Here is a 27,324-nt window from a genome sequence, read left to right on the forward strand (position 1 = left end):
TAGGTAAAGGAAGGCATGGAGATTGTGACTTACCCCAAGCTTTCACCCAGTATGTCAGGCCTGGGCCTCAACCACTGGCCCATAGATACCCAGTCCTGTGTGCTTCCAGCACTATTCATTGAGAACCATAAGCTTTCTGTTTTCCTCTCTTTCTTTTCCAATTTCTCTGTGCGTTTGTGTGCCTTTATCTTTTATGCTATTTAATTCTAAGTCTCCTTTATATATTACATTTATTGAATATTCTATGCTTCCTATTTTTTTTCATTTTTAAATCTGGTAAATTTAACTATATCCCTCAAAATGAAACTGGAAGTTAAGGATTTGGATTGTTTTTTTTTTTTGTTTTGTTTTGTTTTTAAGATATTTATTTATTTATTTATTTGACAGACAGAGATCACAAGTAGGCAGAGAGACAGGCAGAGAGAGAGGAAGGGAAGCAGGCTCCCCGCTGAACAGAGAGCCCGATGCTGGGCTCGATCCCAGTACCCTGGGATCATTACCTGAGCCAAAGGCAAAGGCTTTTAACCCACTGAGCCAGCCAGGCGCCCCTGGATTGTTATTTTTATCCATGTGACTACTTTGACTCTATTGGTGGGAGGACGGTTAAATATTATATAAAAAAGAGTTTACAACCTTTTATTACTTGTTTAGACAATGTCAAATATAAATCAACAATTTTCAGGATTCTAAAGAGAAGTAAATGAATGGACCCTTTTGCTTGTCCTCTTTAGTGGAACGTACTCCTAGAGAAAATGTTTTCTAAAAGATATATTTTTCAGTGAGATTTCCTAGGACTATGTTGTATATTTTACACTGGCTTTTCTACTAAGGCAATTTAATGTATATATTTTCATTGTAGGAACTGAAGAAGAGTTTGGAGGTCTTGTATCTGCTAATCTTATACTTTTGAGGAATAGACTTCTAGATATCTTGCTAAAACTAGTTTACACATCTAAAGAAAAGACAAGCATTAATTTGCAGTAAGTAAAATTTTCTTAAAATTGGTGGTACAGGTGCTATTACTAGTTAATTCATAGTAGAGAAAAAAGAACTGCTATTGACTTTTAATAGATTCTTTGAATCCTGCAATTTATAATATCTTGAGAACAAAACTATTCTTACTTTTTAAAAATTTTGAGTCCTAACCCTTGAAATTAATGTTCTGTTTTTGCCTTCTTAATTCATCTGCCTTTAAATAGAGCTTGTGAAGAACTGGTCAGGACACTGGGTTTTGACTGGATTATGATGTTTATGGAAGAACACTTGCATTCCACCACAGTTACGGCAGCCATGAGGATTCTTGTTGTGCTACTGAGTAATCAGTCTATCCTCATCAAGTTTAAGGAAGGACTCAGCGGTGGAGGGTGGCTGGAACAGACAGATTCTGTCTTAACTAATAAGATCGGAACTGTTTTAGGTATGGGACTTAACATCAGCTGCTTTAAAATAAGCTCTCTTGTATTCTTGTCTTTCGTTTTGTTTTTAACTCTTATCAAAGCTTATACTCTTAAATTTATCTGACAATGATTAAGAATCATGAATTTTTTTTTAAAGATTTTATTTATTTGAGAGAGAGAGAACAAGTGAGAGAGGGAGAGGAAGAAGTATAAGCAGACTCTGACTGAGCAAAGAGCCCAACGTGGGGCTCCATCCCAGGACCCCGAGATCATGACTTGAGCTGAAGTCAGATGTCTAACTGCCTGAGCCATCCAGATGCCCCAGAGTCATGAATTTTAATGAATGAACAAATGAATAAAAAGCTTAGCTTCAAATTTGGCTTTTTAAATTACAAAGCAAATGGAAGGCAGACACAGGATATTACAGATGTGAAAACTAAGGGAATTCCTTACAATCCTTTTGTTTTGTAGTTCCCTTTCTGATCTATAAGTAGGTAGTTAGCAAATTATCAAAATTAAATTAATAGTAATCAGTATTTTTCATGCTATATCTGTGCCAGTTACTAGATATTTTCATTTTCAACCATTAACTTATTTTCACAATAGTCTATGAGATATAAATAACTATCATACCCATTTTAGAGATGAGAAAACTGAAACATAGGGATGAAGTCACTTGTCAGCTAGGAAGTGTCAAAAATTGAATCCAGGTTGATTAGATCTAAAGTCCTGCTTTTAACAGTTATGTTATATTGCTTCTCAAATATTTAAGCTTGAAATTTTAGCCAAAATTCCCTATTGTCTGCTTGCTGGTTCTATGCAGTTTTCAACATGGAACTGAGCATTTAAGTAATATTAGAAAATTACTGTTTCCTATGTTAGAGAGTCACTTGAACTGCTGTATTTCTGTTCATATTAATGATCTTATTTTGGAGCTATATATATTTAAAATAATGTTTTTATTGAAAATTCTAGGCATTCAATTCTTACTATTTTTAAATCAAGTATTTAAAAAAAATATTTGTCTTTATAATACGTTTTAAAATCATATGTAATTGTATTCTAGAATAAGCATCAAGAATATATGTTTGCCCTTATCAATTAGGGATCCAAATTGAATATGTAATTTATCTCTTAAAAAAAACTGCGAAAGCATCAGTACCTAGGTGCTACTTGCACTGCTTTCTCAAAGATCAAGGAAAATGATAGGAAGACAGTGTTTACAAAGATTCTTTTATTGTTATTTCATATTGGAAAATGTCTGAAGAAACTTTGTACTGAAAGGAATTCACTGTGAAATGATTTCTCAAGAAAATTGTTGGCTTTAAAATACGTATTCTAAAGTATCATTAGGTATACTTTTATGATCCAAAAAAAATCACTATTTTGCATCAACCCTAGGAGAGGGATATAGCCTATAAATGTTACTACTATGAACAGTTTGGTAGCAAGAGATTTCACTTACTGACCTTAATGGTAGCCGCTAGGAGAGTGGGCCAGAAATGTGAGTACTGCTGAGTGTGAGAGTTCTGAGTAACAGGTGACAGCCCCGCTTCTCATCGAACATCAAAACCACAATGGTGAGAACACCTAACTAAGACTCCTATAGCACAGTGTGATTTGCCAATGTCTTTTAACATGTGTCGTCTCATTTGGGCTTTATGATTCTGGAGACAGGTATATATTTTATAGATATAAGTTATACTTTATAGACAATAAACCTATTAATTTCTCTAATTAGGAAAGTAAGACTGTTAAATGCATAAGGTTTCTGAACCCAACAGTAATAGAATCTAAGTAACTGTCTTCTCAGTGTTAATCCCCTTTTCTTTTGTCTGTCCTGTATCACTTCAGTAACATCAGAAAAGGGAGCTTTTCCAATTCTGATCTTAGAATTTACTTGTCCTTCATTGTTACCTGCTTAGAAATTACATATGCTGCTCTCATTCTAAAAGAGAAATCTAAAAATTTAAGTTTAGTTTAAATTTGATTCAGTTTAATTTTCCCTGAGTACCTATATGATAACACACATCTATGTGTTTGTATACATACATATATATATCTCATATAATTTGATTCTGTTTCTCTTTGATGTGATGAGCAACTTAATGTCTTTGAGTGTTTTATTCACATTTATTAGTTTTTGTCAAATTTTTCTTTATAAGATATCTTACATGTAGCTGTTACTTGAATCTAAATTAAGGCTTAATTGTTAGTAACATACTAAGTATTCTTAAGATTAATTATAGGGAAAAATAGATTGTGAGAATTTAGAAAGGAAAATAAATGCTTGTACTGGTTTTCATTTAGGATGTGTAATTTATTCGAAATTTATTTTCCTGTTTAATGTATAAAATACTACTTTATGTCTTTTGACTTCTTAAAGCTCAAGACTTTTTTATACTGATAACTTCACTTAGAATTCACTATAAGCAAAAATCATCAGTGTCCTAATGCAGATAGTCTTTCCGAAATGTGGCAGTGTCATTAGGAAGGCCAAGGGGGACAGTCCAACTTTATAAACTCTGATATAGAGACATCAGGCCCAAGTCCCTGTGCCACCGCTCTTTAACTTGTCGACTGAATAAATTGCCCATTTTCCATGTTATGAAAAGGATCATAGCAATTTCTGACTCACACGTTCATTGTGTTTGAGAAATGAGATAATCTATGAAAGAGGCTGGTAAATTGCTATATAATTTTTTAATTAGAACATACTTGAGAAGATTAATTCACATCACGCTAAGCAGTTGGTTAGGATGAAATCATTTAAAAGCTAGCTAGACACAAATTTCTGTTTTATTATTTTAAATAGTAGCAAGTATGTGCTCACTTCATCCTAGAAAAAACAAATAGGAAGAAAAAAATGAATATTCATTTGAAATAAAAATTGCTTCAGAGTAAAAATCAGCCCTTCTTCTCTTGGTTGCTATTCATACAAGTTTTACATTGAAACCCTGGCCAACATTTTATTCTGTGCTGCGTGCTGCACTACGTTTGGAGAGGCGAAAGAACGGAATGTTCGAGTGGTATCCTGATAAGTTATATAATGGAGGGAGCGGGGGTGATGGAAAGGCTGATGCTGTGTAAGCCACATCAGTCGCCACTGACCGTCTCCCAGTCAGACTGTGTTTCTAGGAAGGAACCTGCCTGTGTGAATAGCCCCAGTCGCAGCAGGCTCCCGTTTGCTGTCCCAGCGCCGGGCAGCTTCCCAACGGAACTATAGATCATGTTGTGAAGCAAGATTATTGTGCTTATTTATTTCATCTTGTCTCAAAACTTGTAGATAATTTACAGTTAACTAGTTTAACAGGATCCAGACAAATGACATAGATTAACTACATACGGTTAATTACATTTATCCACTAAATATGATGACGGCAATTTTAGTTTTTTAAGGTACATTGTTGTAGCATCCTACATTTTGGCTATGTTTTAAATTTTACTTTATTCTTAGGGAAAATTGGAGTTCATTTGAGGGTATTCTTTGAATGTGTCAAATTTATCTTACCTCTTGTATCTGATTGTCTCAGGTATTTTTCAAGACCTGTATTCTAAGAGACAGGCTTGCTGAAATCAGAGATAGTAAGAGAACTTTTACCTGGAAGATTAATTCAACAATGGAATAGTTAATTGCCTGTATTAATGTGGATGTTCTGGAGAGAAATGTCACATACACTGAATTACTCCTTTCTTTGTTAATACAGCATGGCAATCGATTATTCATTTTGTACTTACTGTTACATTTCCTCTCCTCTTAGGATTCAATGTGGGCAGGAGTGCTGGCGGGAGATCGACGGTCAGGGAGATTAACCGGGATGCTTGTCATTTTCCTGGTTTCCCAGTTCTTCAGTCATTCCTTCCTAAACACACTAATGTCCCTGCTCTCTATTTTCTCCTCATGGCATTGTTTCTGCAGCAGCCAGTTAGTGAGCTGCCTGAGAACCTGCAGGTCAGTGTGCCTGTCATCAGCAGCCGATGTAAGCAGGGTTGCCAGGTAGGAATTATCTAGTAAGGCGTAAGTGTAATTCTATGTGCCGGAAAATCACCGTGTGGTGATGGGTTACTCACAGTAAAACCAAAGGGATTCCATCCCTTTCTCACATTTCGAGTTTGATTTGGGAAGAAGAATCTGAAGATACTATAGAAAACTTTCACGAAAAGAAGTCCTTTGTCTCTGTTTTTTTTGTTTTGTTTTGTTTGATTACACTGTATGATTCTGTATACATAAAGACTTTGGGTGGTATTGAATGGTGATCTGAAGAATTTGAGTCTTATGATTTTATCTAGAAGTATAATGTCATTTCTGTAGAACTGAAAATAGAGTGGTGTGTATACCATGAATTAATTGGATAGGATTCTTAGTGTAAGTTCTGATTACAAAAATGTCTTTGATTTCTTAATGATAGATAACATCCACTTTAGGAAAAAACACTAAGGCTTTATTATGGATAGCTGTATAGAGCTTATATTTGTGGCACTGTGAGGAGTTAGGAATTCAGATTTGACTCAACTATTAGTATCATAATGCCAAATGCTAATTCAAATCAGTTCTAGTAATTGACAGAAACTTTTACATGAAAACAAAGTCTGTACCCTTACATTAAGTCAGGCTTCAGATTCAGGCTTAACAGTTTGGTTGGTTATGTAATTTTTCAAAATAAGCATGACACCATAGTCATAAAGTGTTATATAAAACTGCTATGAATAAGTCTCCTAAACTGATTTTTATTTCATCAGATCTTATCTGTATATAACCTCAAAGTGAATTAGAATATTGCCAAGGTGGGGGGGGGAGTGAGTCCCACATGCTTTTTTAAAAGATCCTGCTTAATTAAAATCATAGCTCTAAAATGTTATCTCCTGGCTAATTAGCATGTATTTTCTTTGTTTTCATAGAGAAAAAAAAGTAGAAAACCTTGATTTTTGCCTAAGTACCTAAGACAGGATGATACATAGTATTCTCATTTCTTTACAAATGTGAAAATTTACAAATTTTCAGAATTTAGGAGGGAGGCGTACTAGGTCTCTATCTCTCCGTCATGGATCATTTTGAAAAAAACCTCATTAGTGTCCAAGAAGTTTTCAGAATATTAGAACTTTTGAGGCTCTCTCGCTGAAACAAACTGATGGCGGCTAATCTTCCTTCACTCTGATCTCTGCAGTTTGATCTAGACTCCATTTGGACGTTTATCTTCGGAGTTCCCGCCTCCAGTGGCACTGTGGTATCTTCCATCCATAACGTGTGCACAGAAGCCGCTTTTTTGCTGCTGGGGATGCTGCGCAGCATGCTGAATTCAGTAAGTCTGCGGAGACGCCCCAGCCTGCTGGTGCCGCCTCCGGTCTGTAGAGTGCGCTTAAAGACAGGGCTCCTTACGTAACGTGACTGTTCATTAAATGCGCGGCCTCCGGAAGCTCAGCCTGTGGTTTTGCTCTCTGCTGTAAGGATGGACCAAGCAGCTGATGAGACCATGGACTCTGGAGCACTGTTCGGGTCCAGATCCCATGTCTGGTGCTTAAGACATCCTAGCCTCTGTGTGCCTCAGTTTCCTCATGTATGAAATGCTGGTGTCAGAGAACTGATCTCTTAGGGTTGTTGTGAGGATTTAATGGGGAGTTAGCATCTACATAAAGCACTTACAAGAGTGCCTGGTATGTAGTAAGTGATTTGTGTTAACTGATATTACTGGTGTTATGAAATGTATATTACAAAAAACTGTATATTACAAGGTATACGTGTATATAACATATAGTCTATGTCATTGCAATATGTTATTTGAACTTTGAAAATCACTTCCATTTAAAGGTGAAAAACGTATTTGTTTGTACTATTCTAATTATTTCCAACTTAGATATGAAGAATTGAAAGACTAAGTGGCAAAATGTATGTTTCTATTTATCCTACAGGGATACTGTGAATAATAACTTAACATGCTTACACAATTTAAGATCACATTGTAAGAGGAATTACTAACAACACTGGATTACAAGTACTGACAAACCTAATTTAGCCAAAACTATTCCTATGTCATCTTAGGAAAGAACATTACTATTGTATTCATTTAGAATGCTTTGGAATCCTTGTTTTGGCCCCTTTTCATAAACAAACATAAAAATCTAAGTTAAAAAAACTCGGTCTCTGGGCAAGTATCAGATCGGTGTTGTTCACATATATTCTTTTTTCCTTTTTCTTTCTTTTTTTTTTTTTTTAAGGATTTATTTATTTTAGAGAGGGAGTGGCAGGGGGTGGGGATGGAGAGGAGCAAAGGGAGGAAGACAGGGCATGCCAACTCCCTGATTAGCACAGAGCCCAAAGGCAGTGGCAGACTCCATGGCAGAACTTGTGACCTGAGCTGAAACCAAGAGTCAGACACTTAATGAACTGAGCCACCCAGGTGCCCCACTTTTTCCTTTTTTATCATCATCATTATTGTTGTTGTATTGCTTTTACGGAAAAACACACTCCTGTGTGTCTCCTCTACTCCCAGTATTCTGCTGTAACACTGCTTCACTTCTGACACTTCTGGTCACCAAATACATGGGGGGTTTTGCCACACTAGCTGGATGTCCCACAGCTCAGTTCAGTTCTGATACTATCTACCTGGAGACAGCATCCGTCCCACGTTCGCCCCCTCCCCAGCACACCATATGCCAATCACAAGTCCACGTTTTCACCTGTGCTTCTGACCTGCCAGCTATAAATTGGAGATTTCTACAACTCGATAAAGCATTTTACATTCTAGATTACCAGTTTATTATAAACGGCTATGACTCAGCAATAGCCAGTTGGAAGACATGCAGAGGGTGAGGTATGGGGAGGGGCACAGAGCTTCCACACTGTCCACCTGCCATTCTCCCCACACCTCTGTGTGCTCCCCAACCCTGTAGCTCTTCAGACCCTGTCCTAAAGGCTTTTTATGCAGGCTTTATTACATAGACATGATCGAATCATTGGCCACTGGTGATTGAATGCAATCTCCAGCCCCTCTCCACCCCCTAGAAGTTAGGGGGTGCATAGCTGTATTTTTTTTTAATATTTTTAAAAAATATTTTATTTATTTATTATTTGAGAGAGATAGAGCACAGAGGAAAGGGAGATGGAGAAGCAGACTCCCTGCTGAGCAGGGAGCCCAATATGGGGCTCAATCCCAGGACCCTGGGATCGTGACCTGAGCTGAGGGCAGACACTTTAACCAACTGGGCCCACCCAGGCGCCCGGGGGTGCAGAGCGTTAGTGCTGGAAGTTCCAACCCCCTGATGATGTGGTTGGTTCCTCTAGCAAGCCTCCATCTTTCGGGGCTTTCCAAAAGTCTTAGCATTAGCATGAACTCAGCTGTGGTTGAAAGGCCTTTGTTATGATTAAGGGAAGACAGCCTTTATGGCTCTTCTTGCTTAGGAAATTCTGAGGGTTTTAGTAGCTTTGTACCAAGAATGGGATGGGACAAAGACCAAGTATGTATTTCTTATTATAAATCATAATATCACAGTTGCATGTGGTTGAAAGCATTGTTCTTCTTATTTTACATATGACAGTGTGAGGCTCGGAAAGGTGGAGTAACTTCCCCATTTTTTCTATTACTCATAACTGTCCCATGATGGAGGATGGGACAGCTTTGTGGATAATACAGCCACTACTGGCAGCAACTATACTCATGTTCGTAATGATAAATAATCAAAATCACTGACTCAAGTTCCTGAGCTGTGAAAACATCAGTGAACAGACAAACATCCTGTCAGTTTCTAGGAGTATTGTTTTTGTTGTAGCCTGTTTCTAGATTTGTTTCTGTATATTTGCTCGTGTGTGTGGTTCCTAAGTGTTCTGAACCATCGACATACCCAGTTTAGGAAAGTAGTGAGTAATGGGTTTTTAAAGCAATTTTTAGCAGTGTCAGTTTTTCTGACAAATTATTTCTTTTCTTGTCCTCATGACAGCCTTGGCAATCAGAAGAAGAGGGATCCTGGCTCCGGGAATATCCCGTGACCCTGATGCAGTTCTTTAGATACTTATATCACAACGTTCCTGACCTGGCTTCCATGTGGATGAGCCCTGACTTCCTGTGTGCATTAGCAGCCACCGTCTTCCCCTTCAACATTCGCCCTTACTCAGAGATGGTAGGAAAGGGGTGGGGGGTGAGGGAGCTGTCAAACTGGAATTAATCTGTCCTGGTGGTTAGCAGGATTTCCTTCCAGTCTTTTAAGCTTCTAACCAAGTTACAGCCTCACCTCTCCCATTATTCTCTGGTGTCTCCTCCTTACACTGTCCTCTGCTTTCCCCTAAAACAGCAGTGAATCCTGCTTCCTGTTTCATTTACCGTCCTCTTGGAAGTCCCTGGTTAATCACTCCCCTCTCCAAGTCACTGTGGATCCATTTCTTGCTTTATGTGCTCATACATGTCGCTGTGAAATGTCGTATCCAGGTCACAGAACTCTGGTCAGACCGAAATTTGTCTCAACTTTATTTATCTCAGAAATTGGGCATCTCCTGGACTTAGTCTTTACCAATTAATTATAAGAGTGGTTATCTTTATACAAAAATGAAATCAGTGTTTGTCTTTTTCGTTCAACTTTCCTTACTTTGTTCCATTTTTATTTTTTATATTCTATACTAATTTAATAGAAAATTATTAGACTGTAATCGTAGGTAGTACAGGTACTTCTTAAGTCCTTTAAAACAAAGCCCCAAAGCAGTTATTACTCTATATACTTTAGAATTTCATGATATCTTCTCTTACTTCCAGCACTTACTCTAGGGCCTGGAATAAACTACTTTGTTCATACTAATTTTTCTTCATGTATGAAGGTGAAAAACTCATTATGAAACTATGGGGAATTTTAGGAGAAAGACAAGTAAAACATGACCTGGCTTGTTTCTGATTTTTAAATCCTAATTTTTCTGGTAAAAAAGGACCTTAGGAATTATCTCAACATCTTTTTCTTGTCAGCAGCTTATAATCTGTCTTTTGGTCCTTTTTTTTTTCTGTTGGCTCAAAATTGGCTTGGTTTTGGCATTGTTTTATTTAGTTATCTGGGGATTTTTTAATTTGCAAAAATGGATCATCCCTTAGGTGCTACCGTTGTGCCAGATCTTTATCTGGGATTCTGTGATATTTGACTTCTCAGTAGGTATATTTCAGTATGTAGATACGGTCATTCTCATCATTTCATTTAAGTGCAGTTATCCACCATAGAGAGAAAATTCAACATAGAACAGATACATGGTTATTAGTGGCTGATCAGCTTAATACTAGAAAGAGCATGTGCCCAGTTGCTACCTTGGAATGAGAGTCAAATAAGCAAAGTGAGGTAATGTTTTGAATAGCTTGATGTGAGGTAAATGTTGAAGGAAAATACTATTGCTGCTATAATTTGGTTTTTAGGAAACATGGAAGTGAAAATATCACATAAAATCAAATACAACTAGCATATATTTCTGCTTGATTATACCAGGTGACTGATCTTGATGATGAGGTTGGATCTCCGGCAGAAGAATTTAAAGCCTTTGCAGCAGACACAGGGATGAACAGAAGCCAGTCAGAATACTGCAACGTGGGCACAAAGACCTATCTGACCAATCACCCAGCTAAGAAGTTTGTTTTTGACTTCATGCGGGTCTTAATAATAGACAACCTCTGTCTTACTCCTGCCAGCAAGCAGACTCCGCTAATTGATCTTTTGTTGGAGGTAAAGACCAAAAAAATGCATTTACATCTCTTTTGTGTAGTTTTTCTAATTAGAACATTAGAAACCAAGCACATTTGATGCTAGATACCTTTCAGATTTCATGTTCTTCTGGGTTGTACAGGCAGAACATATTACAGACTATGGGATTTTTTTTTTTTTTTTTAAATCTCAGATGTGCTACATACCCTAACAGTTTGTTTCTCTTCTTTCTATTCCCACAAGCATATCCCTAATTCAGTCCTTTATAGTCCTTTCCCTAGGCCAGGAATTGACGGACTCTTTGTGTAAAGGGCCAGATAGAAAATGTTTCAAGCTGTACAGGCCATGCAGTCTCTGTTAGAGCTGTTCCACTGTATCATTAGAGCCAGAAAGCAGCCATTGACCATACATAAATGAATGAGCATGGCTGTGTTTCAATAAGACTTTGTCTACCAAAACTGACATAGGCTGGATTTGGCCCATGGGCTTCAGTGTGCAAACACCTTCTCTTGACACACAGGCCTCTCCTCAGCTTATATAACTCCCTGCTTCCATCCCTCTTTCGTATTATTGCCAAGTATCATTGCTCTAGGTGTTCTGTGCGGCTTAAGACATGGTGCGTTGCACATAGTAGGTGCTTAATATGCACTTACTTAATTTTCCTCAAGATAGCAAAGTTCTAGGTTGCTTGCTACCTTAGCTCAGACTGCTATAACAAAATACCATAGACTGGGGGACTTAAATAATAGGCATTTATTTCCCCCAGTTCCAGAGACTGAGAAGTCTGATATTGGGACACCAGTTTGGTGAGGCTCTTGCTGTACTCTCACATGGCAAAGAGAGCGAGCGAGCGCACACGTACAAGCTCTGGTGTTTCTTCTTTTTTCAAGGGCACTGATCTTCTCATGGGCACTCCACCATCATGACCTCATGTAAACCTGATTACCTGCTGATGGCTCTGTCTCTTAATGCCATCACATTGAGGGTTTGAGCTTTGCCATATAAATTCTGTACACACACTGTGTAGTAGCGTTGAAGCTCCTCAAAGTATTAAGTTAATTTTTAAAAGCCAATGTGCAACTCTCCTATTAGATGGTATCATATCTTCATGTTTGAGAAGAACTGCTAGGATGCAGTTATAGTTAAATGATTTATGTGCTTTTAGTCCAGACATTTAGTCCACCGTACCTGCCCATTCTCCTAATAAATGATGTGAAGCAGCTGACGCACCAGAAAATGAACCCTCCCGGCTCTAGAAATTGGTCATCCCTTAAAACCAAATGTTCACCTAGAAAAAAATCTCAAAAGGTCATAGAAAGAGAATTTAGTATATGATGAGTTGCTGTACACTCATATTTTTTCGGTCCCTTCCTATAAGTAGGGTCACAGAGTCAGTTACTCCCAGGTCTCTGAAAATAAGATTCAGTCAGTGCAGAAGACTGACTGCTTGTCTCTCTGGGGAGCTTCCCACAGGCTCTCAGCCATTTGGCAACTGAACCTGCACTTTCTCTGCTCCCTCTAGTGGCTAACACGGTTAACTTTTTGTTTGAAACCTTAAAACCACAGGAGATATTTTTATCTTACTCATGTGAAAGTATCTCCACTCAGTCAATTAAAAGAAATTGCTAATGTAATTCAGATATCATTCATGCTGAGTGTTTTAACCAGGACCACAATGTTTAATATTGGCAGGAAAATCATCATTATGACCAATAATACATTTGGTAGAGTTTAAAAGCATGCCTGGTAGAGCTTGTCCTCGTGGAAAACTTTGAGAAGCAAGATGGCTGGTATCTTAGTGGATTGGGTAGGAATTTGAAGCACTCTATGCAAAATGAGGTGGTGATCAGAACATGACAGGATAATCAACTTTAGAAGAGTGTGTGCAAGAAAGCATAACCGAGCCAAACAATAAAATACACGTGTGGAATATATGGGAAGATTTATCCAGTACAGTATTTTCAGTCTTACAGGAATTCTAATAGCTATATTAGATGATATAGATTAGCTGTGTCATCTAATAGATGATATGATTGTCTTTTATCTTGGTTTTCTATATTTTTCAGTGGCAAAGTTTGATATAACATGTATTAACCTTGAATTAACATTCTCATTGTTGCAGAGAGAATTTGCCCTGCAGTGGAATTGTGTCTGGCCATACTGGGAGTTAGGGGTGGCTAGGGCTACATTTCAGGGAGAAGTAGGGAATGTCAAGATTGAAACTCCCAGGTACGTTGTAAACTCCTTAAATTTAGTCACCACCTTTCACATGTCTTTTAACCTCTCACAGACTTAGTATGGTTGTTTGGTGTGTTCTTCTCTGTATTTTTAAATCATTTAACTATAACTGCATCCTAGCAGTTCTTCTCAAACATGAAGATATGATACCATCTAATAGGAGAGTTGCACATTGGCTTTTAAAAATTAACTTAATACTTTGAGGAGCTTCAATGCTACTACACAGTGTGTGTACAGAATAAACATACAAAGCATTTATTGCACTAGATGTCTTCCTTTGGTGTAAAAAATAAGTAGCAAGCATATGATTTTGAATATCGTGATTATGAAGTCTTTATCTCTGAAGAAGTTCAAGAAGAGAATTATCCTATATATTTACCATTTACCTACATGAAGGATGGGGTTTGAACCAACTGATTTTCAGTTCAGTATATGAGAGGCAGGCCATCTTCAGTGTTCAGTCATCTTCAGTCTCATTACAAGATTATCTGCTTACTTGACTAGATCTACAAAAGAATGTGTGAAATTATCTTTGTTAGAAGTTAATAAAAGTAAGATTCCCATTCATATAAGCTGACCAGAGTGTGCCATTGAGGCCAAGTACAAGGGGGACAATGGGGCCTAATTGAAAGAGCATGGGTTTAGGAGTGAAAAATACCTGTTTTGAATTCTGGCCCTGTTATTTATTGTATAAGCATTTTCATCTCACTGAGCTCAATCCATTCTCTGGGGAATGATTTATATACTGCTTCCCCTACATGATTTTTATGGGAGTTAAGTATATCTAAATCATCAGCAAAATCTATATTGAGAAATTAAATGTGTGCTGGTTATAGCTGTGTGACTGTGGCCACTGTGAGTTCTCTTTACCCTTTCTAGTTTGCCCATCTTTCAGATGGTATAAAAATAAAATGTGTCTCTCAGGGCTGCTGTGAGGATTAAATGAGATTATATGTTTACGGTTCCTAACATGGGACCAGTGGCACGGAAGACTCCCGCAGAAACTGCAGTGGCCTACACTAGTGTCTCCCTGGTGGTCCTCTCTTCTTCCTACTCTCCGTGTCTGCTGTCACCACCAGGCGTCATAGGGAGTTCGTGGCCTGTGGATACCACCATGGTGGCAGGGGGCAAGCGCAAGGGAACGGATAGAAAAGGTTTTGGCTCTGCCTGCAGAAAAGCTAATGAGTGTGCGCTTGTCTGATGCCACACGTACTCTCCTGTGGTCTCAGGAGTTCATGACTCTCTGTTCCATCCATCTTCTAAGAGACCTCCCCATTCCCAGCAGTGTGCATTCTGCCCTGGCTGACCCTAGGGCAACAAACAGGCAGAAAGTGGAAGAAGGGGGCAAAAAGAACTCTGACATACCTGAGAGAAGAGATCAGCTAAAAGGAATATTGGAGCCAGAATGAAGAAGCTCAAAATCCTCTTCTTGAAGGGCTTCAGCCCATGACAAACCACAGAGCGCTGAAAGCCTTCCTTGCAGGAGTGGCCTGCCCTCAGTGCGGGCAGCAGATGCCCAGGGCTGTCTGGCGTTGCACGCAAAGATTCTGCATGGTGTCTGCCGGCTGCAAAAAGGAGGCTGTGATTCTTTGAGTACTGGTGTTGACTGGCTTCCCTGTTTCTGTAGGGAAGACACCTGACAGCCAGAAGCCAGAGCCGATCACAGTGCTCACTCTTCTCTTCCTTCTGCCCTGAACTCATCCCAGTTACCTGGTATAGCCAACCAGGTTTATTTAAAAGATGGCCGAGGAGACAGTAGCAGAGTTGCTCATGTGCATTTGTTAACTTCAATATGGAGACTTTTAGTAAAGCTGGGAGAGTATGGTATAGCAGGTGAAGCCATGAACTTTTGCCATCAGAGAAACTGAGGTTTGAATCCTAGTTGTGACTTAACCATTCTAAGCCTCAGTGACCTTATCTCTGAAATGGGGTGATAGTTTTACTTCAGAGAGAGATTTTTGCAGATTGAGATAATGTACAAAAAACTAAGCACTGTGTCTGGTACATAATAGTCCATAGAATATTAAAAAAAAAAAAAACAAAACCTTGAGACAGCTGTGCATGCATTTATAAAGTCTTAAATCCTTTAAAAGTTAGGCTATAATAAATCTCAGCAAGAACATTTAAACCCAGCAATTAGAGCCAGTAACAAGTATAAATTCTGGGTCATAATCACTCATATAACAGCTTCTCTGAGGGGATTCAGAGGATTAAATGTGCATTGGTGACTGAGCCTAGCCTTAAATCCATGCAGAATACAAAAGAATATTTCTTAATTAAGTAAAGATAAATATTGTTGATGAAGCTACTTCTCTGAGTTCTGTGGCCCTTTTGTTCACATACTCCAAAACATTGTCTCGCTAAGAGTTGATAAACTCGACTCAGTATTACTTATCCCATTAACCACCTTCAGTGGTTATGATCCAGAATGAGCACTGTCATCTTCAGGAGTGTTTAAATCCTCCTGTGAATGGAGAGCCTTCCTCTGGGAAACTTTGATCAGCTTAAACTATTTGACAAAATGGTCTCTGATCTGATGACAGGGTAATCCTCAAGAGCTCATCAGTCTGCTTCCCACTTAAACATTCTCACTTTCTCTTCCTTTGGTAGGGCTATGGTCTCCCTGTACCGTCAACATGAGGGATAGGCAGGTGGTGGGTGTCTGTGGCACTCATGCTGACCGCCGTGATTCAGCTGTTCGCCTACACAGGGAAATTTATTAAGATTAAAAACAACATGACATGTCCTTTACTTTTTCCCAGATACCAAACTCAGTTCCTAAACACTAGTACTATTTTAAATGTACTCATTAGGCCCATATTTTGTCATTTTAAAACAAATATGTCTTACCAGCAAAACAGAGAAATGTTTGCTGTAGCTTGGGTTTAGCTGTTGGTTTCCAAATCCCTAGAATAAGATCCTTGATCTGAATATAGAATTTAGATTTTAACTGCTCCTTTAAACCCTTTATCAGTACCACATTGAAAATCAGAATAGAAAGAAATGGGTATTTTAAAATGGAGCACATTTCAAGCGTAAATGAAGAACAGTAGTCTGAAGCCCACTTTTGTAACGTGGTCATAAACATAGTCCCAAATATGTCTGTTCAAGGATCTGCAAAGCATCAGTACTGTGCCTATATCTAAAACATCCAGATCTCTTTTTAAGAGAAAATTTTATGTCCGTTTGTTGAATTGTTCAATATGCGACTCCTACCAAAAACGCGTTTGAGCGTGACAGAAGGTTCTTCCCCACCTTTTATCCAGGGTTTTACCACCCACCTCACAGGTTAGCTACTGGACATTTGTGCATCTGGGTGATATTGCCCTAATTACCAACAGAAATGCCATCTGAGAACTGTACTTTAACTTTGCGCTTGCAAGCTTTTATTCAAGATAATTTTTAAAAACATCTTTGTACTGTATAAAACCCTTACCAAAGTATTGCCTATAGCGTTATTATTGTCCTCTTTATAAAAACCCACAGAGAACATTCCTCTAAGAACAATTTTAGGAAAACATCCTTGCTGACAATCTAGTGTGCTTCTTTTTATAGACAATAAAAAGCTTCGTAAACCATATCATCTTTTTTTCCCTCCTTCTTGAAGCCGAGGGACCTCAGAGCTAAATTGCGTGCTTAGTTAACTTTTTGTTACAAATATTGCCCTCCCCATCGACTTTACCCCCTTGATTACTAGGTTCCTGAGGTTTTGTATTTGTTTTAATGGCTTTATGATTTTGTCAGTATCTCATAATAAATTGCCAACTGTCTTTGGAAGTGAGATATACTAGTAGATTATCAAATATTTATTTAATACTTACAATCTTAGAATACTGTTTTTGGAGGACTGGATTCAAAAGATGATGATGTTTCACTTTTGCTTCTTTTTAATTCTGTGGAAAAGTAAAAGAAAGCATAAGCCTGTCTACCATCTCTCATGTCTTGTTTTATTATTTACCAATAGGTTTTTCTTTTATGTAACTATGTAAACATGATAATATAACTATGCTTGAGCTCTTATCTTTGTTTATGTGATTTTGTTTCTAATTCTAAATTTCATTGATTAGGCTTCTCCTGAAAGATCTACAAGAACTCAGCAAAAAGAATTCCAGACTTATATTTTGGATAGTGTGATGGACCATTTGCTTGCAGCTGATGTCTTATTGGGTAATACTGTGTTTTATTTTCACTTTAGCACAGTACCTAGAATCACTCTTCTCTGTCTAAATTCCTAGCGTATCTCCTTTTTAACTTCATCTTTTCTTTTCTGTGCATTTTTCCTTCATATTGGTATTTTTCTGTAGTGAGGAAGAGGCCTGTCTAGATCTTTCCTTTGAATCTGGGATAAAGAGTCAACAATAGGAAATACTTAAGTTGCTTGTCCACATCTGTACACTCAGGTGGCAGGAAGAGGACAAGTAAAGAGAAACAATGTTTTAAAAACCGTAGTATGTAAATGGATTACATTTCTATGAATGTCTGATACTTTTAAAAATTAATTTGTTGTGATATACTTGTAAGTAAACAAATCACAAACATAAAGCTCCGTGAATGACCACCCAGACATCATGCCTATATAAGGCCACACAGAAACGCATTTCAGGCTCCCCTGCTTCCCTCCTGCCCTGACCCCGTTACTGCTCACGGAGTCACTGTCCCGAGATCTAAAACAACAGGTTCGTTTGGCATGCTTTTGAACTTTACAGATGGAATTAAACAGCATGTATTTGCTGCAGTCTAGCTCCTCACACTCAGCATATTTGTGAGATGTGCCCATGTTGTTGCCTGTAGCAAGAGTCCATTTATTTTCATCACTATGTAGTCTGTTATATGAATAAATAAAAGGTGTCCAATTTATTGTGGTGGGACATTTAGTAGTTTCTAGGTTGAGACAATTAGAAATAAAGCTGCTATAAATATTCTTGTTCACATGGGCCACATATGTATATAATATTTATGCATAGCTATTAGATATATGCCCATGAGTGGAATTGTTCTTTGTAAGGGAAAGGGCGAGAGAACAGGCTGCATACCCAGTGCGGAGCTGGACACACAGCCCAACGCAGGGCTCCATGTGGGGCTTGATCTCATGATGCTGAGATCGTGACCTGAGCTGAAATCAAGAGTCCGACATTTAACCGACTGAGCCCCCAGGCGCCCCTATGTTGTTCTCTAGGATGGCTTCCAGAACATAAATTCAAAACACATTAAGATGTTTTTTCTGTATGTCCCTGTCTGGTTACAATAAAAATACAAAACTCGATACATTGACAGTGAAGCTAACATTTATATATAAAATAATGGTAGAATTTAAAGGAGAAGGAAAAGTAATGATTTAACATATTGGCTACTTGAGTGCCAAGTAATAATATTAGTCAAAGAACTTCCATCCTATTAAATTATTTTTTTTTTTTTTGCTAAGTAAGTCTGCCAAAAAGTTTTTAGTATTGTCTTAACATGTAACTCTCAAAGCATGCTGTCAAGTCAAACTTTGTGTTTGTTTTTATCACTTAAGAATCTTACTTGTACAGTATCCGTCTTACTATATAAAGATACAAAATGAAGAGTTTTACATAATGGAGTAATTTAGAGTTTGGTAGGAATAATTTACTCAGGGGGACTCCAGAACTTCTAGGAAGGAGGGGCTCATGGAGGGCATTTTGGTTAGGGGGATTAGTCTTGAAGTAGTGTGTACACAGCAAACACACCGAAGGCACTTGGGAACCTTTTTGAGGAGAAACAGGACGGAAGGTAATCATGGAGGGAAGGAGAGGTGCCCCATGGCCCCACCAGCACTGACTGTAGTTTCGTTTTCACAGTTGTTCTGGTCCTCTCCTATATTACTTCATTGCACTTGAAGGTATATTCAGAACAGAGTTGTGTCTGATGGTGTGTTTTACCCGTTATTAGTTACGCAGAATCAATTCAAAGCTAAGAACCTGACAGCTTTTTTCTCAGAGATCCTCTGTCGCTGTCAGTTTAAGTTGAGGAACTGTTTGCTTATCACAGACAGTCTCAAGCAATACAAGACTTCACACTCTCAATCCATAACTCTTGTCCTGCAGAAATTATTTCTTCAACATTTATCAGGATTATCAGCGATAAATATAAGAGCCTAGTTGTCCTCTTTCTAAGTGTAGTAGATAAACTCATTTTGCATTAGCCTCATTTTTGGAGGATCTGGTCTTGTGCTGGTTGATAGCAGTTTTCTTATATTTCCCCCCCCCCCCGGCTCAAATTTAGGGGAAGATGCATCTCTGCCTATTACCAGTGGAGGAAGCTACCAGGTATTGGTGAACAATGTGTTTTATTTCACACAACGTGTGGTGGACAAACTTTGGCAAGGCATGTTCAACAAAGAATCTAAACTTCTTATAGATTTTATAATTCAACTAATTGCACAGGTAATCTATTGTCACTGTTGGTTTTAGAGTACATGTTTTTCCTTGGAAAACTTTCCTAATGTGTCAAAATTATTGGAAATAAATGTAACTAATAAGATAATGTTAATATTTAATACAAAGCTCAGTTTATTGAAAGTGAATAAAAACTGTACACTTGTAACCCTTACCCCCCATCCATAGCTTTGTGCCAGCTTGTCCCTTGTAACGTTGCCTGGTTCTCTCAAGCTGTGGGCTCTCACTGGCCTCCCCACTGCTGTTGCTTTTTGCTACCCAGATACCTGGATAGCTTCCTTTTGGTTTAAATACCTTAAGCTGATACAACTTGATAGGGCTTTTTTCATTATACTATGATACAGTTGTGTGTAAAGGTTTACAGAGCAAGAAGAGTTGATAGTAAAGGAATATTTTCTTCTTGTAATGAAATTTTCACAGCGTTCATTGTAGGTCTTTGAAGGTGTCATTTAGTGAGTGTGTGTGTGCTTGTGTGAGTGTGCATGTGTGTGAGTGCGTGGTACCTTTGACCAAAGAATGTGGACCTGGTTTGCCACAAGTGCTTAATCTTATTCAACACGTACTGCAGAAACTAGGAAATGCTGTTATCATGTGTTATTAGCATACAATGCATAGGTTCTTTATCTAAGAATTTTTTTTTCAGAGCTAAATTTGTATTTAAACCAAAGAGAAAAGTTTACAAGTGAGGAAACGAGACTATAGACCAACAAAAGAAGTTTTTTACTAAGCTTTTAGGTTATTTGTTTTCCCCAGTCATTTTGAGTAGAGATATTCTCACAGACAAGTTGTAGTAGGAGGTTCTCCCTGGACAGTGCTTCCTCACGTGCTCAGATAGGCCACTCCTCTCTGCTCTGCGAGTCTTAAGGGCTCTCCTCACTGGGGCATGAGGCTCTCAGCTCGTCAGATTACATTTATGTGTCTCGGGTTCCGATCCTCATCACAGCAAGAGCTTTTTGGTTATTAACTTAGCACCCTGTACTGAGCATGGCCCCTGGTACATAGTAGACCTAATGGGATGTGTGAATGTGAAGCAGACCATTTATTTTTGTCCATTTTACTAAGCGTAGTTGCTTTCCCATCTTTAGTCCAAACGAAGATCCCAGGGATTATCACTCGATGCGGTGTATCACTGCCTCAACAGGACCATCTTGTACCAGTTCTCACGGGCACACAAAACCGTTCCGCAGCAGGTGGCTCTCCTAGATTCGCTCCGGGTGCTGACGGTCAACAGGAACCTTATCCTGGGGCCCGGGAACCACGACCAAGAATTCATTAGCTGCCTGGCTCACTGCCTTATTAATCTGCATGTTGGGAGGTAACTTTTTCACATTCAGTGTGCTGCCATGAATTTGTCTTTTATATTTGTCCACCAAAATTCTTTGTTCTACTTTATTGATAGTAACATTTCTTTTTCCTCTTAATCTCGGTTTTAAAACTTCATGGAAAATAGAAGAGATAAGGGTTACATTTGTGCACTGAAATTGTGAGCTTTTTTCCCTTTAATTTTCTATGTCTTTAAGCTGAACATTCATCACCTTATGTCACGTATGGAATTTAAAAAGAAAGCTTACTTAAAAATAAACAAAATACACATTGTTGGAGGTTAAGAGGGATAAACAGAAAAAAAACGTAATGAATAAATGCAGTGCTCTGCGTGAAGTGGGTAAAATTAGGATTTTTCCAATGATTGCTTTGACAGATTCTTATTTACTGTCTGGACATTGAATTAGGCACTGGGATGAGATATGAGCAAGAAAGACTCCATGGCAGGGTCTTGGAACGTGCAGTCTAGGAGGGGAGACAGTCAGGTGTGCCAAGTGCTCTGCTGGAAGCATGATGCTTTGGGAGCTTGGAACAGGTGCTGCGAATGGGAAGGAGACACCGGCTGAGTTACAACCTGAGCATGCTTGAGGAGGTTAGCCCTCCACTGAGGATGAGAAAGAGTGATGTGGGAACAGAGAGCCATCTGTATGAGTGCCCGGGGAAGGAAAGAATATGGCACTTGGGGGAAACTGCAAGTATCTCCCTGCAACTGAGTGAAGGGTGGTGGGATGAGAGACTGTGGGGGAGGTGGCGCATAGGCCCATGAGGAAAATGTTCTTAGGAACTTTTGGTAATTTTTAGGTAAAAATGTTAATAGTAACCAAAAAGCACCTTAAATATTAAGACGCCCATCTTAATGCTGTTGTTTAGTTTCATTACATTTGGCCAGGTGGATTTGTGAGATCACTCTATGAAATGGCATGTTCCTGATGAAGTAGTAGTTCTGTGTTGTGCATCTGCTGAGTATCTGTCTGCCGGTTTGGGAACTTGGTGATAGAGCCAGCATTTGCATGTGTCTGCAGGGTTATACTTAGTCATTATAGCTTTCAGCTACAGTCATTTCCTTCAGAGTTTAAACTGACTGGAATTTTTCAGCAACGTGGACGGGTTTGGACTGGAAGCAGAAGCCCGCATGACTACATGGCACATTATGATCCCCTCTGACATTGAACCAGACGGTGGTTACAGCCAAGATATTAGTGAAGGTAATTACCTCGACTTGTTTTCTTCCTTTTTTCTCCCCATTCTCCCCATTGCCAAAAAAGAATTGCTTTTTAAGAGACAGAGATGAGCATAGGAATAGAGAGGGGGAGAGGGAGAGAGAATCTTAAGCAGGCTCCATGGCCAGTGCAGAGATGGACCCAGGGCTCTATCTCATGACCCTGAGATCATGACTCAAGCCAAAATTAAGAGTTGGACGCTTAACCGACTGAGCTACCCAGGCACCCCTCATTTCCAGTTTTTAAGATAGACTGTCCCCTCCCAAAAAACTCACCTCAGATACTGCCAGTAATGGCAACCAGTGCTCCAATAGGTCCCTCCTGAACATACGCCAATGTGCCCACCATCATAAACCAGCCCACCAGCTGGAGCTCTTCTTATGTTGCTAGCCCCTAACATTTCATGGTAACACTGGGAGATTTGATGATACTTACATTTGCATAAATAGTAGTATCAATATTAATGTAGCATTTACCATTAAGAGAGCTGCCTGTTGGTAGTGTTAGATAGGTATCATTAGAGGTGCAAATATTACTTGAGACAGGTCATCACTACTACCATTTTTATTCTCTTTTATTCATTTTCTCTTTTAATATAGTTTTCCCAATGATTTTTATAAATATTATGCATAAAAATTCAGAGTGGATTCATTTCTAATTTGCACATTGGTCAAAAAGTCATAACTGTAAAAATATTTGTCTCCACAGCCATACAGTGTGGTAGTTTTGCATGTGATTTTATCCTTTGGAAGTACACCACTTGTTCGTTCCTTCATTTAAGCATTAATTTATTCTCTGTCCTTCACTAACACATCGTGAAGCCCAGACACTGAGAACATCCCCCAAGGAACTGACAACCTAGAACACTGTTTCTCAAAGCAAAGTGCTCAGACCAATAACATCAGCATCATTTGGGAACTTGTTAGAAAAGTACATGCTCTGGCCCCACTCATATCTACTGAATCAGAAACTCTGTGGGTAGAGACCAGCAATCTGAACAGGTGTCCAGGTGACTCTGATGCTTGCTGAAGATTGGTCTAGACCAGGAGTCAGACCAATTAGCAAGGAGTCCAAAGCAAGATGGAGTTTAATAGTAAATGTTCTTTTAAAATACTTATTTCTTGCCTATTGCAAAATATTAAAGAACAACTAACTTAATCTTGAACTTATTTTAAATAGTCAGATGTAAAACTTACTTTTAAACAGGCAAGGTTCTTATACAGAAGAGCTAGACAATGAAATGTGTATGTAATTTCCAGTTTTATAAATAAAAAACGTAATCTTCTGCGTACAGACGAAGTTTTTTATTTTTATTTATTTTTTTTTTAAGTTTTTCAAGTAACCAACCACATTTTTGGTTATCTGAGCAGTTTTTATTGAACTTAATACTATCTGAAGCTTTTTTTTTTTTTTTTGACAATTAAGTACTGTAGATGAGATTCTTAGATGAAAGGCATGAAGAAAATTACTACCTTATATTGTGTTTTTGATAAATTGTGTTTTTGTTGTTGTTGATTTCATTTCCTAGGGCGTCAGCTTCTCATAAAAGCTGTCAACAGAGTTTGGACTGAATTGATTCACAGTAAGAAGCAAGCCTTGGAGGAACTGTTCAAAGTCACTCTGCCTGTGAATGAAAGGGGTCACGTGGACATAGCTGTAGCAAGGCCGCTCATTGAAGAAGCTGGTTTAAAGTGCTGGCAGAACCATTTGGGTAAGAGAGGCCGCAGAGATCATGTGACTAACAGATTTACATGCATCTGAGTATGTGGGTGCACTTTAGATACATAATTAAAAACTTCCCCAGAGGATGTCATGACGGCAGCAGAAGTGAAAAGCAACACTCATTCTAGAATGACTATGTTGAGATTTGGCATTTCTTCTCAGATTTTTTTTTTTTTAATCTAAAATATGTTACACGTCTGGCATCTATGAATTTAGAAGATAATGCATTGCTCACAGATGCAGTCCCTGGTCACCATCTTGGTTATAAATCCATAATCCCTTCTCCATAATTCTGAAATTCAAAAAGCCCTAAAAACCCAAGGTTTTTTCATGAATTTGGTGCCCAAAAATCACTTGTTGCAAAACCTAATCTATATTTAGCCTACTTACTAGAAATATTCACACATTTTGCTGCAGAAATATTATCGTGTTCAGTTATGGTTTACTGCCATTGACCCTCAGGATTATATACTATACAGTGTATGTACCATATCACCTTATAAAATCCAAAACCTTCTAAATTCCTGATATATACAGCACCAAATATTTTAGATGGGGAGTTGTGAATTGTTCTTAACTTAGAAACTGAATACAGTTAAAATAAGTTTGTGTTTACTGTAGAGCTGTGAAGTTTCAAACACATGTCAGTTCAGCTAGTATAATAATTGTCAAGCAGATATGCTAATACAAGATCACCGGCAAGTAAATGTGAAATATCTAAGAGAATGTCTGTGTCTATAATGTAAACTGCTTTTGATGACTACAGAATTGTGATGTGTAGCCTGGATGCAGAAATGTTAAAAGTAAGACTAATAAATACATGGAGAAATTTTAAAGTAATCTAATTTTGATTTCATAGCCCATGAAAAGAAATGCATAAGTCGAGGAGAAGCTTTAGTGCCCACCACACAATCCAAACTGTCCCGTGTCAGCAGTGGCTTTGGTCTTTCCAAGTTAACAGGATCAAGAAGGAATCGAAAGGAAAGTGGTCTTAATAAACACAGTCTTTCCACCCAGGTACATTGTTTGGTTTCATCGATGTATTATTAGAAATCTTTATTTCAAGATTTACTTGTAGTGTTTTATATAACACACTTAACCTGTATAAGCACATGATTTGAAGTGGAACTTTTCTGAATTTTTGCTTTTAGAAGAGATAAAAAAATAACCCAGGTAATGGAAACTTCTCCCAATTTATTATGACAAAATTGCATTGTGAGTCTTGTGTATGCAGACCCACTTCATAACTGGACATGAGATTCACATTGATACGTGACCATACAATGGGTTATTTTTTTTCCCCCAGTTTTTCCAAACTTTCAATAATTTTGTTGCTAACCATTATATAAATTTTAAAGCAGTACCAGAACAAAATGGTTTTTTTATTCTTTATAATCTTGTCATATATATTGTGATTGATTTTTTTAAACTCATCTACCTCCATTAATTTTTTCCCCATCATACTTCCTTTGCCATCCTGGAATCTTAGTGGCAGCAGTGAGAAGGGTCTGAGAGAAACAGTGTGTATCATTCATTCCCTATGTCAGGTTGGATTCCCCAGGAAGCACACTGAGAGGGTGTTTGGTGCAGGATGTTTTTTACAGGTGCCCTTATGGTCCGTATTTGTGAAGGGTAAGAAAGGAAGCAGGATCGGTCACAGGTAAATACCAGGTTACAAGGCAGGTCCAGGCTCAACTGACCTAAGTGGAACTTTGGGGCCATAATGGCCTTTCATAGTTGACCTGTGCTGAGCTGAAATGGCTGAACCTGGTTAACCCCAAATCAGCCAGTCATTGGGTTTGGGGTTTCCTGGCCGTTCTCTACATATGAGTTGATCCCCAACGGTGCTGATGGCACTCTCAGAAGCTGTGGGAGCCAGCCCATTCTGGAAGAAGCATAGAGATGGGGGAGAACGCATGTGGATCTCTGTCCATCACACAAGCCTCCTCTAGATTCATCACATAATTAATCTTTAGGAGTTTTTTGTTTTGTTTGTTTTGTCTTATAGTTGTGTCTTTAATGGAATTTTAATAAATTTACTTGGCATTACTATAAGGCTAGTTAACATTTTTCTAGGAAAATCCATGAAACGCTAAGCCTCTTTTTCCATCCTTTGTTAGGAGATTTCTCAGTGGATGTTTACACATATTGCTGTTGTCCGTGACTTGGTAGATACACAATATAAGGAATATCAGGAGGTAAGAATTCATAACCACAATAAAGATTTCTTTTGCATTCTTCGAGTGAGAAAGAACTCTCTCATGATACTTTTTTACCGCTTTTAAAAGTAAGTTGCTGAACTGCATTCATCGTCAGAAGATGTTTTTAATTATTGCTGCCACTTTGGTCACTGGTTTTAAGATAGAAAAATCTGAACTTCCTAGAGGCAGATGGCATTTAAAAAGCAACAAACTGAAAATCAGCACAACCGAATTCCATCGACATTAACTACTGACATACATATTGCATGGGTTGTTCCTAATAAATATTAAAATAAAAGAAAATCCCTCTCTTTTGGACTTAACAAAGAGACTGTGAAAATATGCATCCAAGTCTCTGAAAGTCTCCCAAAATTTAAAAAAACTCTTAAATCTAAATAATTTTTAATTATAGACACTGGGTGTTTATGTTGGTAAGAAATAAATTCAGTGAAATCCTCTTGGTGAATTCATAACTATCCTAAATATTTTGTTTCCAAAGTGGCTGATTTAGATCTATTGAAGGTTTCTGAATGATTAACTGCTAATATTTTATGGGCATACACTAGCTAGTTGTTATACGGGATTCACCTCCCTCCCTCCCCCCTTACATATAAGTACTACTGTGATATCATGTAATTTCAAGATTATTCATTCAGTAATCTTCACTATATAAAGAGATTTTATTCTTAGATTGATATTATATACTTATGTTCTACGAACCATTAGATAAGGTACTACTTACAATCATCTGCTAAATTGCTGTACATCTTGACATTTGATAAATAGCCAGAGGTTACACCAGTTCATAAATTTTCATTTAAGTAAAATGGTTTAGATCTATCCCAGTAGTCAGTTGAAAGTGGCTTTTCTTTCATTTTTATATGAACATCAAGTACTTTATCAGAGCTGCATGTTTATATTCTTTACCTCAAATCTCGGCAAATGTTACCAAGCTGACCAGTAAGCCAATACGCTGGCAGTATTTCTTGTTCTGATTGACTAGATCTTCTCCTGTGCATGTTCCAGTACTTGTTTTGTGACTTGGAGGTGGGGGGGAGAGAGTCATCCTTAAATTACCATGTTTATCTATTGACTTACACTGGACTAAGCATTGCAGTGTATGTTCATAAGTAATATTTCCAGGTCC

The 27,324-nt window shown here is 38.1% G+C and overlaps 1 protein-coding gene across 6 annotated transcripts in view; it reads left to right on the forward strand.

Moving 5' to 3' along the window:
- The window catches only part of WDFY3 (WD repeat and FYVE domain containing 3), a 280,545-nt gene that overhangs the window by 196,159 nt on the left and 57,062 nt on the right, over nt 1–27,324 (forward strand). For 5 of the 6 annotated variants that reach the window (XM_032862498.1, XM_032862488.1, XM_032862454.1 and 2 more), the window contains 13 exons: nt 860–980; nt 1,200–1,417; nt 5,159–5,394; nt 6,563–6,697; nt 9,330–9,509; nt 10,845–11,078; nt 17,363–17,462; nt 19,539–19,699; nt 20,797–21,026; nt 22,130–22,239; nt 23,783–23,965; nt 24,836–24,993; nt 26,097–26,174. In XM_032862498.1, coding sequence (XP_032718389.1) covers nt 860–980; nt 1,200–1,417; nt 5,159–5,394; nt 6,563–6,697; nt 9,330–9,509; nt 10,845–11,078; nt 17,363–17,462; nt 19,539–19,699; nt 20,797–21,026; nt 22,130–22,239; nt 23,783–23,965; nt 24,836–24,993; nt 26,097–26,174 — 2,144 coding nt within the window. The remainder of the gene's footprint in view (nt 1–859; nt 981–1,199; nt 1,418–5,158; nt 5,395–6,562; nt 6,698–9,329; nt 9,510–10,844; nt 11,079–17,362; nt 17,463–19,538; nt 19,700–20,796; nt 21,027–22,129; nt 22,240–23,782; nt 23,966–24,835; nt 24,994–26,096; nt 26,175–27,324) is intronic. The other variant, XM_032862480.1, reaches the window with a different exon arrangement.

The sequence above is a fragment of the Lontra canadensis genome, unplaced genomic scaffold (assembly GCF_010015895.1).
Source record: "Lontra canadensis isolate GAN:19392208 unplaced genomic scaffold, GSC_riverotter_1.0 scaffold1, whole genome shotgun sequence".
Taxonomy (NCBI): domain Eukaryota; kingdom Metazoa; phylum Chordata; class Mammalia; order Carnivora; family Mustelidae; genus Lontra; species Lontra canadensis.